This window comes from Eurosta solidaginis, chromosome 4, assembly GCF_040869045.1.
Source record: "Eurosta solidaginis isolate ZX-2024a chromosome 4, ASM4086904v1, whole genome shotgun sequence".
Lineage (NCBI taxonomy): Eukaryota > Metazoa > Arthropoda > Insecta > Diptera > Tephritidae > Eurosta > Eurosta solidaginis.
The window spans coordinates 31,862,244-31,881,184 of record NC_090322.1 but is presented as its reverse complement, the minus strand read 5'-3'; the positions used below and the strand labels follow the sequence as shown (position 1 = coordinate 31,881,184).

The 18,941-nt window shown below is 36.6% G+C and overlaps 1 protein-coding gene across 1 annotated transcript in view; it reads left to right on the top strand.

The window, feature by feature from the left end:
* Window positions 1-17,890, top strand: part of Mvb12 (multivesicular body subunit 12-like Mvb12) — a 69,446-nt gene extending 51,556 nt beyond the window's left edge. The window contains exons 4-7 of the mRNA XM_067781137.1: window positions 8,299-8,493; window positions 8,560-8,764; window positions 8,833-9,045; window positions 9,125-17,890. Coding sequence (XP_067637238.1) covers window positions 8,299-8,493; window positions 8,560-8,764; window positions 8,833-9,045; window positions 9,125-9,244 — 733 coding nt within the window. The 3' untranslated portion in view covers window positions 9,245-17,890. The remainder of the gene's footprint in view (window positions 1-8,298; window positions 8,494-8,559; window positions 8,765-8,832; window positions 9,046-9,124) is intronic.
* The last annotated feature ends 1,051 nt before the right edge of the window (window positions 17,891-18,941 follow it).

Genomic DNA, 18,941 nt, shown 5'->3' with positions numbered 1-18,941 from the left:
CCTCCTCGGAGATATACCTCGCCAAATATTTTTTATTTGAGAATAGATGCACACCAACACAACATCTAATTAAAACTTATTTCGTATTTTCTTTGTTTTGTATAGTGTGTTTGTCTTGTCTTCCAAATGCTCTTAATTTAAAACCCATCTAGACTCATTTACATCAACTAGTTCTAGATATTATTTTTACACAAATGTTTATTTGTACCAAATGATATGGCGTGCAATTTGATTTACTCGAATCGTTGATTCATTTAATACAAAATTTTGCTTTTTAGAAATAATTTTTTTCTCTCACAATTTTTGCTTGCACTTAGCGCTCAGTTGCTTCTCGCTGTTCAGACATTAGCTGCAACTTTTTGTGTTCTGCTTGATTCGCTGCCAAAGTGAATGCAATTCTTTGTTATACTCAGCTGAGCAGAGCTCACAGAGTATATTAACTTAACGCATAACGGTAATCCGTAACGGCACAAACTAATCGAGATAGATATAGACTTCTATCAAAATGACCTGGGCGAAAAAAGAAATTCATTTAGCCATGTCCGTCCGTCCGTCCGCCCGTCCGTAAACACGATAACTTGAGTAAATTTTGAGGTATCTTGATGAAATTTGGTATAGAGGTTCCTGGGCGCTCATCTCAGATCGCTATTTAAAATGAACGAAATCGGACTACAACCACGCCCACTTTTTCGATATCGAAATTTTCGAAAAACCTAAAAAGTGCGATAATTCATTACCAAAGACGGCTAAAGCGATGAAACTTAGTAGGTGCGTTGACCTTATGACGCAAAATAGAAAATTAGTAAAATTTTGGACCATGGGCGTGGCACCGCCCATTTTTAAAAGAAGGTAATTTAAAAGTTTGGCAAGAGCGTTACTCCTATTACTATATGTATGCTAAATAAAAATTTGCAAAATCGGATGACGAACACACTTTAAAAAAATTTTTTTTTTAATTCAAATTAAAAAAAAAATTTTATATCTTTACAGTATATAAGTAAGCAAACATTCAACTCCAGTAATGATATGGTGCAACAAAATTCAAAAATAAAAGAAAATTTCAAAATGGGCTGGGCTCCGCCATTTTTCATTTAATTCGTCTAGAATACTTTTAATGCCATTAATCGAACAAAAATTTACCAATCCTTGTAAAATTGGTAGGGGCATAGATTCTATGACGATAACTGTTTTCCGTGAAAATGGGCGGAATCGGTTGAAGCCACGCCCAGTTTTTATACACAGTCAACCGTCTATCCTTCCGCTCGGCCGTTAACACGATAACTTGAGCAAAAATCGATATATCTTTACTAAACTTAGTTCACGTACTTATCTGAACTCACTTTATCTTGGTATAAAAAATGGCCGAAATCCGACTATGACCACGCCCACTTTTTCGATATCGAAAATTACGAAAAATGAAAAAATGTCATAATTCTATACCAAATATGAAAAAAGAGATTAAACATGGTAATTGGATTGGTTTATTGACGCATAATATAACTTTAGAAAAAACTTTGTAAAATGGGTGTGACACCTACCATATTCAGTAGAAGAAAATGAAAAAGTTCTGCAGGGCGAAATCAAACGCCCTTGGAATCTTGGCAGGAATACTGTTCGTGGTATTACATATATAAATAAATTAGCGGTACCCGACAGATGATGTTCTGGGTCACCCTGGTCCACAATTTGTTCGATATCTGGAAAACGCCTTCAAATGTACAACTAAGGGCCAGTCCCTTTTAAAACCCTCATTAATACCTTTAATTTGATACCCATATCGTACAAACACATTCTAGAGTTACCCCTGGTCCACCCTTATGGCGATATCTCGAAAAGGCGCCCACCTATAGAACTAAGGCCCACACCCTTTTAAAATACTCATTAACACCTTTCAATTGATACCCATATCGTAAAAACACATTCTAGAGTCACCTCAGGTCCACCTTTATGGCGATATCTCGAAAAGGCGTCCACCTATAGAACTAAGGCCTAATCCCCTTTTAAATACTCATTAACACCTTTCATTTGATACCCATATCATACAAACACATTCTAGTCACCACTGGTCCACCTTTATGTCGATATCTCGAAAAGGCGTCAACCTATAGAACTAAGGCCCACTCCCTTTTAAAATACTCTTTAATACCTTCCATTTGAAACCCATGCCATACAAACACATTCCATGGTTACCCTAGGTTCGTTTTGCTACATTGTGATTTTCCCTTATTTTGTCTCCAAAGCTCTCAGCTGAGTATGTAATGTTCGGTTACACCCGAACTTAGCCTTCCTTACTTGTTTTTGTTCTAAAATTAGCTCGTTGAGGCCATTCATTGAGCCACAAACGCTTGACAGACAACTGCTCATCTCGAAATGTGTTAGTAGCTCACACATAATAGGGAGAATTGTTTATTGTTTACGTTTGTCCAGTTCAATATGTAAATGAGTAAGTGGGACCTTGACTAATTGACATATAGCGACGTCATTAAAAATTACAATGCGCATCTATAAAAAGCAAGTTATGTTGATGCAAAAATATCTGCCTTTTAATTAAAGTTTCTTTGTATTTATCCCTTACATATGACATTTATTGTCGTCAAGGTTCAGAAGATAAAATCAGATCTTTCCCATAGTTCTCGAATCTAGAAAAATGTTGGTTTTCCAGTCGAACTTTAGTGTAATTCTAATAGTAATTAAACTTGGTTTTCTGTTATCATTTTCAAGTATACTGTTAATAGTGTGTTTGTTTTTTACATCTATAGACGTTTACGCTTAAACTTTATATGAACTGCTAAGCGTCAAACTTTATCTACTCTTCCGAAATTGCTGCGCATAAAATTAGTACTACTAAATTTCAATACGCATTATACTCAAATGCAACTGAAATATGTGTCTATGTATCACCTCTAAAAATGGTGTGGGCCCACTATTAATAGCAACCGATTCAGCTATAGGTTATACACAGCCATACAACAGAGGTTTGTGTCTCCGCTTTTCGGTACAACATGTTGTGTAGCTAGTTGCCGCTAGATGATTCTCCTAAACATTATCTAAGCGAGTATAAGCATTTTTTTTACGCGCAAAATTAAACGTATACGCGTGTAAAAAAGAACACGGCTAATGATGTAGTCCTATATCGTTATTTGGCTCGAATTTTATTACATACCTAGCAGACACTGCAAACGTTGTTCTGCCCTAAGTATAGTCTAACTGCATAAATTGTAATAAGTGTTTACCTCTTACTCTCACTCCCCCTCTCTCCCCCTTTCAGTTTTCTTTTTCTCACTCCACTCTGCGTCTTTTTGGCCTCTACGTCTTTTCCATCCCTTCTTTTCTTTCTAGCTTCCTATCCTTCTCCCCCCTCCGCTCCATCTATCCCTGGCTCTTTCTATCTTCGTCTAACTCGATTGCTTCCCAGCCTCTCTCTCCTTCCCTGGTTTTCTCTATGGTTCTTTTTATTCAGTCGCAGTCCCGGTCAGAGTCGCAGTCCCAGTCCCTGTGGGTGGTGTGTATTTTTTTAAATTCTTTTTTATAATAAAAAAAAACAATTTTGTCCAACAAAAATTAAGGGGTGGACCACCCATACCATTTTGGGGTATGAAAAATAGATAAGATCCCCGACCTATCGGTAGAGTCGTTTAACCACTGACACTGACAGGATAATTTTATACACAAGATTACGCTATTTATTTAATTCGGGATTATAAAGCTGAAGCTTTTATGTATACTGTTCCAACGATTTTGTTTAGCACTCGAACCGCTATGCAGTAGTGACCTGGGCATCTAGCTGGACTGGAGTTTTATAAAAATCCTGACTGTTTTTCCACTTTTATGGTGTGTAAAATAGCTGCAATTATACATAAATCCCAAAGATATATCGTGATCCCTTCCAACATCTCCATCGTTAGTTAATAAAGAACACAATTCCAGTGTTAGCATGGCAACTCTTCGTAACTGCCTATCTCATTCATCTTTCACGTATTGAATTATGTAGAATTCTATTCAGATTTGAGAAAATGAACAGGAATTATATGGTTTACCACAGAGGTGCTATAGGGTGTGATCTAATTCTTTAGTGATCGTCTATACCGCTGTACTGTCTGCCTTGCTTATTAGGTCTCTAGTGCTAGGTTTCTACTGATTTCCATCATTCTGGTGATCTGTAGATCATAATAGTTTTAAAATGTTTACATAAAACGATAACTAATAGATAGATTTTATATCACAAAAAAAATTACTCACATACAACAATATTAAGCACTAAATTAACACAAATCGAAGGTTTATTTAAATAACAAATTCATTCAAGCTCTCTGTATTAATTGCATTTGTAAAAAAATCCCTTACTAGCACCTGTGCGTGTGTTATGCCAACCGTTCCATATAATTTATTACAACCAATTATTGTATTTATCTGCCTACCCAGTTTCGCAAATATATAAAAACAAAACACGAATGTCAAAAAAATTAATTAAGCAAACAATTTTTATTTAACAAGCAAATAACAATGGAACCAATCGCTCTGTACGCGTCTGTAATGGAAAGGTTATGTTGTGCAATAATTGAACAATAAGTACGCAAGTTTGGTGATAATTTTTCTCAAAGTGAAAATTTCAGACTTTTTTAGTAAGCAATTGTAGTAAGAAATTTTGGATCTCTCTTTGCTACCATATACCCAGCTAACTAAATGAACGCAGAAAATATCCGTAAGAAGGTAAAATAAGCGTAAGGCAGCCATGTGTGACGTATTGCAGAATGGGTGAGGCTTCTCTATGTGTTCGTCCTACATAGAAATACTTTTACTATTTCGAAACTACGCCTGCTAATAGTGACTAAGTTTCCAAGTGGCATATGCACTGAGTGTTTGCCTAATGGCGACGCGTGTTCGTTTAGTCCTCGTTTATCAACAAATCTATTTTCTGCTTATTTTTTTAGTTTCGTCATTCTTTTGCCAGCAATTTAACGCTGGTGCCGCAAAGGTTAGATACGTTGAATTTAATGACTGATCTACGGATATGGTGCCTCTCACTTCTTACTCTCAATCTCCTGAATTCGTTCAACCTAGATTTCAGTGTTAACTACCAAGCACCTTTTTCCAGAATAAATGAGGACTGCGAGTTAATCTGAAGGTTTTATTGCCGGAACATTTCGGACTCATATCCGGCAAATGACTGCTCTCATAAGAGAAACCTGATTCATATGCGCCGATTTTCGCGATCAATCAAAATTTGGGCCACTTGAGTGTTGAAAAAAGAAAATCTACCAGAATATCTCTTAACAGATTTGATGGTGTTGCTCAACGTAATTTAGCATAACTTTCATAGCTTTAGAGGCAATTCGAATTCGCAGATACCAGCATACGTAGCTCGTTATAATCGCTAGGGGAAGCACTAAGTGGTTTGGCAAACACGCCAAGTATATTTCTACCATGGAAAGCTTCTCAGCAAAAATTCATATGCTTGCTTTAGACATGTTTGGTTCTTGTGAGAAACTCCCGAATGATTTCCGGGAGCCTACGATATTAGACTCATAAAGTGGCTCATATCTCTGAGGAGAGAAAACTTAAGGCTCACGATTGACATACTCAGTGGACACTAACTTTTGGCATCAGTTAGGCCTCGTCCGTAACAGCAAGTGCAGGAAGTTTGAGCTGCAGGAAGAAACGTTTTAGCACGTTCTGTGTTCGTGTCCTGCGCTCGCCAGGTCAAAACTCCAGCTATTAGGGGCGGCAGAGTTGCCAGATCTCGAGGCAGCAATTAAGCTGGGTCCTAAAATACTGCTAGTATTTGCCAAGAGGACGGAGTTGTTCTATAACATATGTCCTGGCACCTGATTGCGTTTGGTCGTCAAACAAATTCTGGTAACACTATGGACACATTCAGTCTATGTGAGGTCTTTATTGACCGGCCAGTTCAACCTAACCTAATCTAGTCTTTGTAAATAGGGGCGATTCATAAATTGCGTGACGCTAGTTTTGATGCTTTCTACCCCCACTTTCATGCGTGACGTTTGCGTCCGTGATAGAGCGTGACGCTGACCTTAACCTCCCCCCAGTTTCTGAATTGAATTGAAAACGTTCACGCTCGTATTATCACTAAAAACTAAATATGTAGAAAACGTGATGTTTTTGTATATTTTTTGAATTTTCTTTCAATTGCAATAAGAAATTTTTATTCAATATAATTTTTACGTAAAAACACGTTCGCTAAAAACCAGTCTTATTGTAAATATTGTTATATTAAGTATTCTCTTTAATTTTACAATCAACTTTAAATGGAACATTTCGTAAATTGACGCCAGCATCCAGTGAATTGAGTCACTTAAGTTTACAAGTAATTCTGTTTGATTCATAAGCTATTGTGGATTTGGCGGAGGTGGGGAATTTACTTTTAAAATGACATATATAAATGTACAGAGAGAATTAACGGTAAAGAGGGTAAAGTCACTGCTTTTAAATAAGCTCACCTTGAGCTAACGAAACTGAGTTCAAAGAACGAAGAGATTTGTTTGTTATAGATATGTGTGTACAGATAGACGTAAATATGTAACCAGATACAGTTAGATTATATAATCATAGTGGTAGAATGAAAAGACCTAATAAATGAGTCATTCACAGAAATGAAATACATTTTAATGAGTTGCATGATAAACCCCACAAAGACAATTAGTATTGAGAAAAAAGACATAGGCAGGTAGGTAGGATGGCAATTATCAAAGACGCTCAAGTAGAAATCTATAAAAGTATTTTTTGATGCCAAAGATCCCCACTCATGTATGTAAAAGCTGAGGTATGCTACATGTTCCTACTAACTTTGAGCGTGAATGTGGCGAGCCTGTCGTTTTTTCCTGCCCAGTTATCTTCTCAGTTGTGTTATTGCCCCCTGCACCGCAGTATGTCTTGGAAACCAGTGTAGTTTTGTATACCCTTGTCAACTCCGGTCGTGCGCATCTTCCAATTGTTTTTACTTTCAAATATAGTTTAAAGTTGCTTTCAAACTTCTGATACGCATTTGCTGACTACTTTCCCGCTCACAGGAGCCGAAGTGCATTGTATGTAGTTGTAAAAGGTATATGCAAGTCAATCGGAAAGAGAAATGGCCGATCTGTGTAACACTAATATCGAGCGACCATCTGAAGACGCCAAGAAAAGAGCAAGGATACAAACAATATCTAAGTGGCAAGAACGGTGGGAGGCCTCGAGTAAAGGGCGTTGGACCTTCGCGTTAGTTTGGGACGTAGCTCAATGGAATGAGCTGAAGCACGGCGAACTGAACTGCCATCTCACGCAGATACTGAGTGGACATGGCGGTTTCAAAGAGTATTTATGGAAGCGTATGATAGAGGAAGAACCTCTTTGCCCAAGGTGTACCACGGAGTTAGTAAACGCAGAACACGTCATGTTCTACTGCCCCCGTTTTACGACGAAAACTCACCTTGCATAGAGTTTTTGGGGAGGAACCTACCACGAGAAATTTAGTATCACAAATGTGCAACAGGAAGGAATGCTGGACTGCAGTGAGCAAAGTGAAACGCCTGATGGATGCTGAGAGGAAGTGCAGAGAAATGCGCAGGCGAAGCAGTGGCGATTAAATCGACACTCACAGCAAATAGCGGAAACCTTGACGCAGGGACAACAGTAAGCTCTTAAAAAATTAGAACTATGGAAGCCCACCCAGAAGTAATGCGAAAGTGGTACCGGGGTGGGCGACGGTTCCAAAACGGGGGTTGTTTTATGGTATACGGACACACGGTTGCAGCAATTATGGTGCATTAGGTATTCTTCAGCCCTCCCGTAAAAAAAAAAAAGTCGGCCATTCCAGCTCACCTCTCCCCTTCCCTCCGTAAGGTAAGTTTGACAACGGGGTTGGAGAAGAAATTATAATTGTAGCTACGTAATATATACACAGTATGTATTTCGCTTAATAACACCTATAACCTAGGTTTTGCGATGACATCGCGTCTTCAAACCTACACAGTATACAATGTAAGCAGATAAGTTCGAAATTCTTCTACCGGCTACTGTCGTAATAAAGGGAGTCAAGCCCAACTCAGACGGAAGTAGGAGATTAGGTTAAGATTTTGTATCTGCAGCTCTGTGTTCTGCTTTCTGCCTTGACTGAGGCCTACCTTAGTTATCATTTTGCAACTGGTATACCGGTAGTTACATCGGAGCTGATTCGATACCATATCGGATGATCCAAAACTAAAATTCAACATAACCTCTAATTCAAAATAACCTCCAACTAGGCTTAACTTCAATTATAATTTTTTAAATACATTAACAATGTAATTTCATTTTCAGAGTAATACCCGAGAAGACACAACCACCCAAAGAATTCTCGCTCCTTTCACGCACTGCCGACACAGAACAAAAAGCGTGGCGTAAACGTCAAATCACATACAAACTTACCAAACGTGGGAATGTCACACAAGCCATCACAGACATTATACTTTGTTCAAAATTAAAAGTAGCACCTGAGGGCTTCAAATTAGCTGGGTAATTTAAAAAAAAATTTATTTTTTAATACTCCTTTAAACGCAATTTTTATATCATCTGTGTTAGTGACATAAATGGCGTTTTGATTTGTTACAAAACTGGCGCTATACCGATACGTTCACCGCCACCTGTACCAGGTGTGGGGCCACAAGTGTTGAATGGCAGCAGTACGAGCAATACAAGCAATAGTAGCAGCGAAGTGGAGAAAGCGTTGAATCGTTTGAATTTGAGTGGTGGTGGTGCCAGCTGGAATGGATCATCTAAACAACCGGTGAGGGTATTTACGTATTTAAACTAAATAAATCTTTTGTAAACACAATGTTTCTTTTTTTATTTTAGCTCCCACCTGTACCCAGTGACCATGACTACGAGGAAATACAAGCTTCATATCAAATCAAATCACCGCAAAGACCTGCACCACGCCCTCCCACCTTAGCAAATACTGCCATAAATACTTCCGTGCATAGTGTTGGTACATTGGGTGCCTATTCCGAGGTGGAGGGTGTGCCATTCATAATAAATCCAACGCTAAAGCGCATCACAGATAATGATGTAAGTTTTGAAAACAGTTACTTCATATCAAACATAACCTCAAATAAAACCAATTAACTAATTTTCTCTATTTCTTCAGTTACCTACACTGCCACAAATTGCGGATGTGCTTAAAGGACTCGATTATGATTTTCAATTAGAGCGCCAAATACTTTGCACCATGAAATCTTCAGCTTCTAAAAATCCATTTTTTAAATAAACAAAGAAGGATTTAATTTACAAACATATATTTACACATAACTGTTAAGGAATTTAATTATAAAGATTTATAAATTATAAAATATTTAAAATTAGCTGTTATCAAAAAAGCGTTAAGAATTGAGACTAAACAAAAATATTTTAGCAACAGTTTGCCACACAAAAATAAATTGTTGATTGCTCTTTTATAAATATAAATAGTGAGATAAATCAAATAATACCAAACAAAATGAAATAAAATTAAAATTTGAAAATAATTGATTCAAGAAAAATTACACAAATAAAATAACATAAAAAATGCTTATGAAAATTATAAAAATTTACTTAAAAAATAAATTACTTAAATAAAATTAAGTTAATTTAAATAACATACAAAATTTTTCAATTTAACTACTAAAAGTGTCAAATTAGTTGTTGCTTGATAAATTAATTATTTCTTATTTAAAACAATAAATTTAAACAAATTAAAAAAAAACGTAAGAAATTTAAAAATGTTTAAATAAAATAAACAAAAATCTAAAACCAAATAATTTAATATAAATAAAACAAAGAATTGTAGGAAAAAAAAAACAATAAAATGTTAATATATAAAAAACACGTGTCACTATGTTTGAGGCCAATGGGCTCCTAAACTACTGAACCGATATTGAATTTGTTTTGTACCTCCTGTGTAGTTTGATCTAACTTGAAATATAGGATAGGTGACTGGGTCTCGTGATATAGGCCAAAACGTGGACCCGGGTATCCGTAGAATGTGTTTATAGAATATGGATATCAAATGAAAGCTGCTGATGAGTGCTTTAGTAGAGGGTAATTTTCATACCCCTGGGTGACTAGGGTCTCGAGATATAGGCCAAAACGTGGACCCGGGTACCCCTAAACTGTGTTTATAGAATATGGATATCAAATGAAAGCTATTGATGAGTGCTTTAGTAGGGGTAATTTTCATACCCCTGGGTGACTCGGGTCTCGAGATATAGGCCAAAACGTGGACCTGGGTACCCCTAGAATGTGTGTATAGAACAGGCATGCTTAACGAACGAAACGATATCATTTCGTTACGATAATCAACGTTAATAAACGAAACGAAGTGACTTCGTTCCGTTTATTAGCGTTGATTATCGTAACGAAATGATATCGTTTCGTTCGTTAAGCATGCCTGGTATAGAATATGGATATCAAATGAAAGCTGTTGAGGAGTGCTTTAGTAGAGGGTACTTTTCATACCCCTGGGTGACTAGGGTCTCGAGATATAGGCCAAAACGTGGAACCGGGTACCCCTAGAATGTGTTTATAGAATATTGATATCAAATGGAAGCTGTTGATGAGTGCTTTAGTAGAGGGTAATTTTTATACCCCTGGGTGACTAGGGTCTCGAGCTATAGGCCAAAACGTGGACCTGGGTACCCCTAGAATGTGTTTATAGAATATTGATATAAAATGAAAGCTGTTGATGGGTGCTTTAGTAGAGGGTACTTTTCATACCCCTGGGTGACTAGGGTCTGGACATATAGGCGAAAACGTGGAACCGGGTACCCCTAGAATGTGTTTATAGAATGTGGATATCAAATGAAAGCTGTTGATGAGTGCTTTATTAGAGGGTAATTTTCATACCCCTGGGTGATTAGGGTCTCGAGATATAGGCCAAAACGTGGACCCGGGTACCCCTAGAATGTGGATATCAAATGAAAGCTGTGGACGAGTGCTTTAGCAGAGGGTAATTTTCATACCCCTGGGTGACTAGGGTCTCGAGATATAGGCCAAAACGTGGGCCAATGAATACTTAGACAGTGTTTATACAATATAGATATTAAATGAAAGCTGTTGATGAGTGCTTTATTACAGAGTAATATATTATCCAGAGACGTACTGGGACTGGGATTAGGACTGGGACTGAGACTCGGAGTGGGACTGGGACTGGTACTGGAATAAAATACATACCATCCTCTGGGACAGGCAATAAGGGATGCAGAAGAATGAGAAGAAATTGAGAGAAGAGAAAAGAGAGGAGATTGAGAAAGAGATAGAATGAGACGAAGATGGAGATGGAGGGAGGAGTGAATAAAAGAATTAGATAAAAGTGAAGAGGGGGGGAGGGCAGAGTCAGACGGAAAAGCTTATTAAAATGTATGCATATAGGCCAAATTTAAGGCAGGGCCACGTCTGCCGGGTCTTCTAGTTGATTATAAAATTAAGTAATTTTAAAATGCAAAGAAAAAAATAATAAAATAAAAGTAAAGGACTTGATAGGAGCTGCAATCATTTTCGCAGTACTCCGAAAACAAGCTCCGAACTAGTTCAAACTTATTTAATTGACGCTTAATCTTTTAAAAAGTTTTGGCCGTTCAACAAATCGCGGCAGTAACTGCTTGTTGGACTTGCTGGTGCCAGTTGGTAACACACAGGGAAGTGAGATCGTTTTCAAGCGAAGTGGAGGCCGCTCTCTTACTCGGTTTCCATTGAAGGGCTCCGATACGAGTACCTTCTGGGCCGGTGCATCTTCTTCCATCCGGATAACGTAGCCAAGCCAGTGTAGCCACTGTTTTTTAATTCGACGCATAAAGCTCGTACAGCTAATAATTAAATCTTTTTCTGTTGTGTTTGTTGTTGTTGTACCTATAATGACACTCCCAAACGTTTTGGGAAGTATTATCAAAGTCGATATAGAACCGGTACAAGCACCATTTAGTACTTTAAACCGACCACCTCGGGAACGATTTGGTATGATCACATTGAAACTTCTAGCCATCACGCCCTCACCCGCTAGTTCCATGAGGAACTTGTGTTTGCCAGAGACTCGCCTGCTAAATATGTGTTGTTGTTGTTGTTGTAGCAATGCTCGCCCCACCTAATAGCCGCGACCGATCACAAATTGTCATCAATATCCTCTAACGGGAGTCCAAGGAAACTTGCCGTTTCAACAGGGGTGGACCATAAGGAAAGGGGTGTTAGAGGCGTTGGTTCCACATTACAATTAAAGAGATGGTTGGTGTCATGTGGGGACACATTGCAAGCAGAGCATACATTTTGTATGTCGGGGTTGATTCTGGATAGGTAAGAGTTTAACCTGTTACAGTATCCAGAACGAAGTTGAGCAAGAGTGACACGCGTTTCCCTGGGGAGTATGCGTTCCTCTTCTGCGAGTTCTGGATATTTTTCTTCAAGTACTGGATTCACCGGGCAATTCCCGACATAAAGGTCCGACGCCTGTCTATGGAGTTCACCAAGGACCTGCTTGTGTTTTTCCGCTTCATACGGCTGGGTTCTCAGGTGCCGTATTTCCTCAAAATGCTTACGGAGATGACTCCTTAGGCCCTAGGCGGTGCTGGTTCGTCAATCAGATGTCTGTTGGGATGCCCAGGTTTCTGGGTATTCAACAGAAACTGTTTGGTCAGCATCTCATTTCTCTCCCTGATGGGGAGTATTCTCGCCTCATTATGCAGATGGTGTTCTGGGGACATAAGAAGACAGCCCGTGGCGATTCTGAGAGCAGTATTTTGGCAGGCCTGTAGTTTCTTCCAGTGGGTGGTTTTTAGGCTTGGCGACCATATGGGTGACGCGTAGCACGTAATCGGCTGGCTAATTGCTTTGTATGTGGTCAAGAGCGTTTCTTTATCTTTTCCCCAGGTACTGCCAGCAAGGGATTTGAGGATTTTATTACGGCTCTGAATTCTTGGAACAATTGCGGTTGCGTGCGCACCAAAATGTAGATCCTGATCAAACGTCACACCCAAGATTTTGGGGTGTAGGACAGTCGGTAGCGTAGTGCCATCGACGTGGATGTTCAATATGGTCGACATTTGGGGCGTCCATGTTGTAAATAAGGTCGCGGAAGATTTAGTCGGTGACAATGCCAGGTTTCGCGAGGCGAAAAAACTGGAGAGATCAGGGAGATAGCCGTTTATTTTATTGCATAGCTCATCGATCTTTGGGCCTGGGCCTGTGGCCATTATTGTGCAGTCATCGGCGTAGGAAACGATTGTGACTCCTTCCGGTGGTGAAGGTAGCTTAGATATGTAGAAATTAAACAAAAGCGGGGATAGGACACCACCCTGTGGCATCCCTTGTTTAATTCTCCTTTGTTTTGATGTTTCGTTTCTGAATTGCACCGATGCCTGCCGACTAAATATGTGTATGATACATTCATGCTTGTAACAGGATTTCCCTCGGGTAGATGAGGTTGACAACTGGGTTGTGGAAGCTGTCAAGCTTTATATTGCGCTTATAAAACCTAACATTTGCGGTAATAGCCATCGCCAACGCTTATAGCGTCGTAAATCGTTCGGAGAATGTTTCTCTCAAAACTCGCAGAGCCACGTCATCTGATGGTATCAGCGTCCCTCTGCTTCTGCACCATATTACAGGACAGGTTACGTTAAGTGGCTTGTAGAGCATGTTTTCCAAAAGAGTACTCTACTTTTCAATTGCATACGCTGTCCAACTTCAAATGAAAGTTTCTAAGCTTCACAATTGCAACTTTTTTAACTGAAACTGAAAAATGTGCAGACAACACTATTAAACAAACAAAAGAAATTAAAAATGTAATTGAAATTAAATAAATTTTAATTAAAACATATCGAATAAAATAAAATGAATAAAAATAAAAGTTTATAAAAATAAAGCAATGTGACAAAAAATAAAATATAAATTATAAATGATAATTAGGAATATGTATATCTGTAGAAGAAAAACTCAACAAGAAAATAGTAATTATAGTGCACCTACGCGTTTGCTTGACTTTAATAAGTTAAATAAAAAAGCTGTTTAAACTACAATGTGTTTAACATTGTAATTTATTTAAAAACTTCTTTTGTATGTGCTTTGTAAATTTTTTTATTCTAAATCACATTTTTTAAATTTAGTTCGCTAAAAGGAAATTTAATTCTAAACTTACTTTACTTATACATATATATTTAATTTAAATTTGTAAAAAATAAGACTACATACATGTACTTTCGACCAACCATTGTCATATCCGTGTGCCTTCTATTAACGTTCATCAGTTCGTTGTTTAGTTTCGCGCGTCTATCCCCCTTTCTAACACATAAAATTGGCAGCTGAGAAGAATTATGAACGTGGTTTGGCAATTATGAAATAGCCATAGCCCTTCCCTAAATATTTAGCTTACTTTTGGTATTTTTACCCATATAATACACTCTCTAGCCAACCTAATAAAACCGCACTGCGTTTTTTTAGCGCACGCAAACAACCAGCGTTTTTTGCCCTGACCGAAATAAGCATGCGTTGCGACAATGTAAAGCATGTGTGCAAACGTCAAACTGAAATGTCACGCAGAACAAAAATTGGAAATCGAGTTAGGTTTTCACGCAGCAAATTCAATTTCGGTTGCTCTCATACAAGTTGTATGTGCATGAGACATTTTTGACAGAAAATTACTTGCGTGCGTTTATATTAGGTTGACCAGTCTAGTCTGTCTGTGAGTTTTTTTTAGACATTTTACAAATGCAGTTAAGTTTCAATTTAACATTACGTCGAAGCCACGTCATAATTTAACAGTTGTAATAACAGTTAGTATAACAATAGTCTTAGCTGTTAGAATGCGGTAAATTAAGAAAAGTCGAGTATACTGTACAAAAAATTAATATTAAAAGCTAACACATTCTTGAACTCCATTTATTTTTAAATTGCCGTACCGCTTTCATGTCTCACCTTGCCTGTCTCATAGATTTTATTTACTGTTTTTGTTGTTGTATTAACGATAAAGACACTCCCCGGAGGCTTTGGGAATGTTGTCGATGTTGATGGTTCTTTGCCCGATATAGATCCGGTACGTTCTGGTAGCAAAGCACGATTAAGGTACTAGCCCGACCATCTCTAGAACGATTTATATGACCATATTAAACATTCTAGGCCATCCCGCCCTCCCCACCCCCTAGTTCCATGAGGAACTTGGGGTCGCCAGCAGGGATGCATCTTAACGTTAAGCTAATCGTTTATCAAAAAATTTCCACCGTTTCCGTTGAAACACTTCGAAATATTATCGATACAGAAATTATCAAGATAAATTGTATCTCGTTTCTAACCGAAACGAAAAGCTTTCGTTAACGTTAAAAACGTTAACAAAAACGTGATACTTTGTGTTTGAATTGTGCTGGCAATGCTATAGCCATGGTGAAGCCGTAAGGTGGTAGCAGCGAGCAGACATGCACACACAAACTCCATGTAATTTGTTTGTGTAATTCGTTGGTGGTAATGTCAAAAATACTCTGAGAAATGTTCGTACTGTCAAAATTCATGAGAAAAGTTGCAATCAGCTTGGCTAATGCTTTCACCTTTAATGACTCCGCCATCAATCAGCTTTGCCAGCATAGTTTGAAATTAATAATCAACATAAACGATTTGATTTCGTTTTGATAGGGCAGAAAACGAAACAAAATCATTTCGTTAATTTGACGTTCTTAACGTTAATAAACGAAACAAAGTCATTTCGTTTCGTTTATTAACGTTAATTATCGTAACGAAATGATATCGGTTCGTTGGTTAAGCATGCCTGGTCGCCAGAGCCTCGGCTGTTAATTAAACAGGATTCGCCACGGGTAGGTGAGGTTGACAATTGGGTTGGAGAAACTATATAATGCGCTGGCATCCCCTGGACATACCTATCGCTGGTATATTCTAATCCCCTAACCCGCTGGGTGTAGATTTTTAGTCAACTTAATATCTGTACCCACTGTTTATTATTTGAATCAGAGAACAGACGGCTCCCTCCCTTTTTAGCTCTCACATAACTTTGTAGTACACCAATTATTGTGATCAATTTTTGTCATTACAAAAGTTAAATGTTTGTGAAAATATATTTAATTAAGAATAACAATAAATATTTTTCGAAAGTAAGCTATGTTAACCAATTACAACAACAATATGTAATCAATAATTGATTTTATAAAAGGAAACTATTTAATAGCACTTTATATATTTAGAAATATATACTATATATATATACACGTATTTTAAGTTAATATAATATTATATTGCATATACACTAGGGTGGGTCAAATTTATTGTTGAAAAGGCACATCCAGTTTCTGAATCTATGGGTCATACTGAGTAATATTGTCCACGGGACCATAGGTCTGAAATGAATTTCGAGCCTCCCTAATTTTGTTAGAAAATGTTATATTCCAATCTGAATAGCGGCTCTCACAAATAAAATACATGAAAATAAATGTCAAATTCGGATTCGGATTGGGATATAAAATATTCTAACAAAATTAGGGAGGCTCGAAATTCATTTCAGACCTATGGTCCCATGGACAATATTACTCAATATGACCCATAGATTCAGAAACTGGATGTGCACCTGAAGTTTTTGTCCCCCATTTTTCCCCATACAATTTGACCCGCCCTAATAACACTGATCTAATTATTAAAGATATAATAAAACATTATATATGGGGTATTCCATCCCATTTCGACCAATTTTGAACCCGACCCCTTTAGAATTGGCTGAAAGTTTTTCTTCGTTTTCTAGCTTACGAAAGACGTTTTTCAGAATTTTTTCAAATTTTTTCATCCAACTCAAAAAAAGTTATGAATTTTTAAAAAAACACCGTTTTTGTTTTCAAAATGCTATAACTTTTTCAAAAATTGACCGTTTGGGATCTTTTTTTTTTTTAAATTTGTTTTTAAATATACTTTTCGGAAAAAATACAAAAATTTTTTTAAAGTTTTTTTTTAATTTTTCAGTTTTTCGAGATTTTTTCGAATTTCGCCATTTTTTTTTTCTCATAAAAAACTTCAATCAATTCTGCAATCATCCCCACTAATCCCGGAGTGGGCCGATTTTTTTTATATTTTTTTTATTTAATTGAAAAAAAAATTTTCAAAAATAACATTTTTTTTCATCAATTTTATTTATATAACAAAAAAATGTAAGAAAATGATTTTTAAGTATAATTTGTTACATTATTTTTAGAAAACTTACATGTTTACTGTGTCAGTCATTAATCCTGGTTATTTTAATCGTAGATTACCATAATATATAAAGAAAAGAATACTTAAAAATCATTTTCTTACATTTTTTTGTTGTATAAATAAAATTGATAAAAAAATTTTATTTTTGAAAATTTTTTTTTTTAATTAAATAAAAAAAAATATAAAAAAAAAAGCGGCCCACTCCGGGATTAGTGGGGATGATTGCAGAATTGATTTTATGAGAAAAAAATGGCGAAATTCGAAAAATCGCGAAAAACTGAAAAATTAAAAAAAAAAACTTTAAAAATTTTTTTGTATTTTTTCCGAAAAGTACATTTAAAAACAAATTTAAAAAAAAAAGATCCCAAACGGTCAATTTTTGAAAAAGTTATAGCATTTTGAAAACAAAAACGGTGTTTTTTTTTTTAAATTCATAACTTTTTTTTATTTGGATGAAAAAATTTGAAAAAATTCTGAAAAACGTCTTTCGTAAGCTAGAAAAAGAAGAAAAACTTTCAGCCAATTCTAAAGGGGTCGGGTTCAAAATTGGTCGAAATGGGATGGAATACTCCATATATACATGCATACTTACATAGGTTAGTTGTTAACTGTAAAATTATTAAATATTGGCATATTCAATTAGCAATTAGTTGTAGTTAAAAATATGAACACAGAGCATACACCAATAAAAATTTAAATTAAATACTTCAAATCTGTTTATGATATTATGAATCAGTACCTAGACGACCGAGCTTTCCTCGCCAATCTTCGAGTATGCCGCATAACATACTTTGTTCTACATGTCATCATTAATCTAACTACTTTTTTTATATGTACATATATTATATATTTTTACTTACCAATATTTGATTTCCTTAAAAATAGAATTATTAGGCTGGGTGCGAGTTTGCCTAAATTTTAGGTACCTAAACCAATATTCGACTGGAACTTTCCAGGACTGCAATAATTTAGGAAAAAGCTGTCAAAATTGTGCGAGTTGATTTGAAAACCTAAATTGTTTATTTCTGCTTAGAAAATAATAACAATACGGAAAATTTGGTATTTTTGATGCGTTTTCACGCTTAAAAAGAACAGAGGTCAATTAGGGTCCGCGGTAAGTACCTATCCCAAGATAGTTCAAGAAAATGCAGCGGCTCCGTTTTATAAGGCTTTTTTTTCGGACATAGTGGAGCACGTGCACAATGACCTTTTCCACAATTTCGAATTCAATACTGTGATGTTGGTACACCTCCAATAACTTCTTTAGGCCAATTAGTGCACTTGGCTGCCAAATATGTTCAGATTGTGGTCCATATTTGAGAAGGATCCAATTCTTCTGTCGCCAACATCAGCTTGAATAAAATTGAGCTCACCATCACGTACAATCGGCCGGACCTTAATCACAGCAGGGATCATCGCTCTATGATCTATGATTTACTTAAATTGAATGGACAAGAGCCATTTATTTGCATATACAATATTGAAAAATCAATATTTTAGTTTTTGAAATTTGACATTTGAATTTAGGTTGAAAAGTAGGCTCATAAAAATTCTAAATTTTTATTTTGCACTGCCTTACCGACAGTTTCCAGTGATTTAGGTTTTTTTCTATTTAGGTAGAAATTTTGCAATTTTTGTTGTTATATCGGCCTACTGATTTGTAATATCGCGAGTTTGAATCGAGCTCAAGGTGTAACAATAATTATTTTATCATTTCCATTGATCCATTTCGGGAACTGTTTGGCAAGAACCAGATCTGAAGT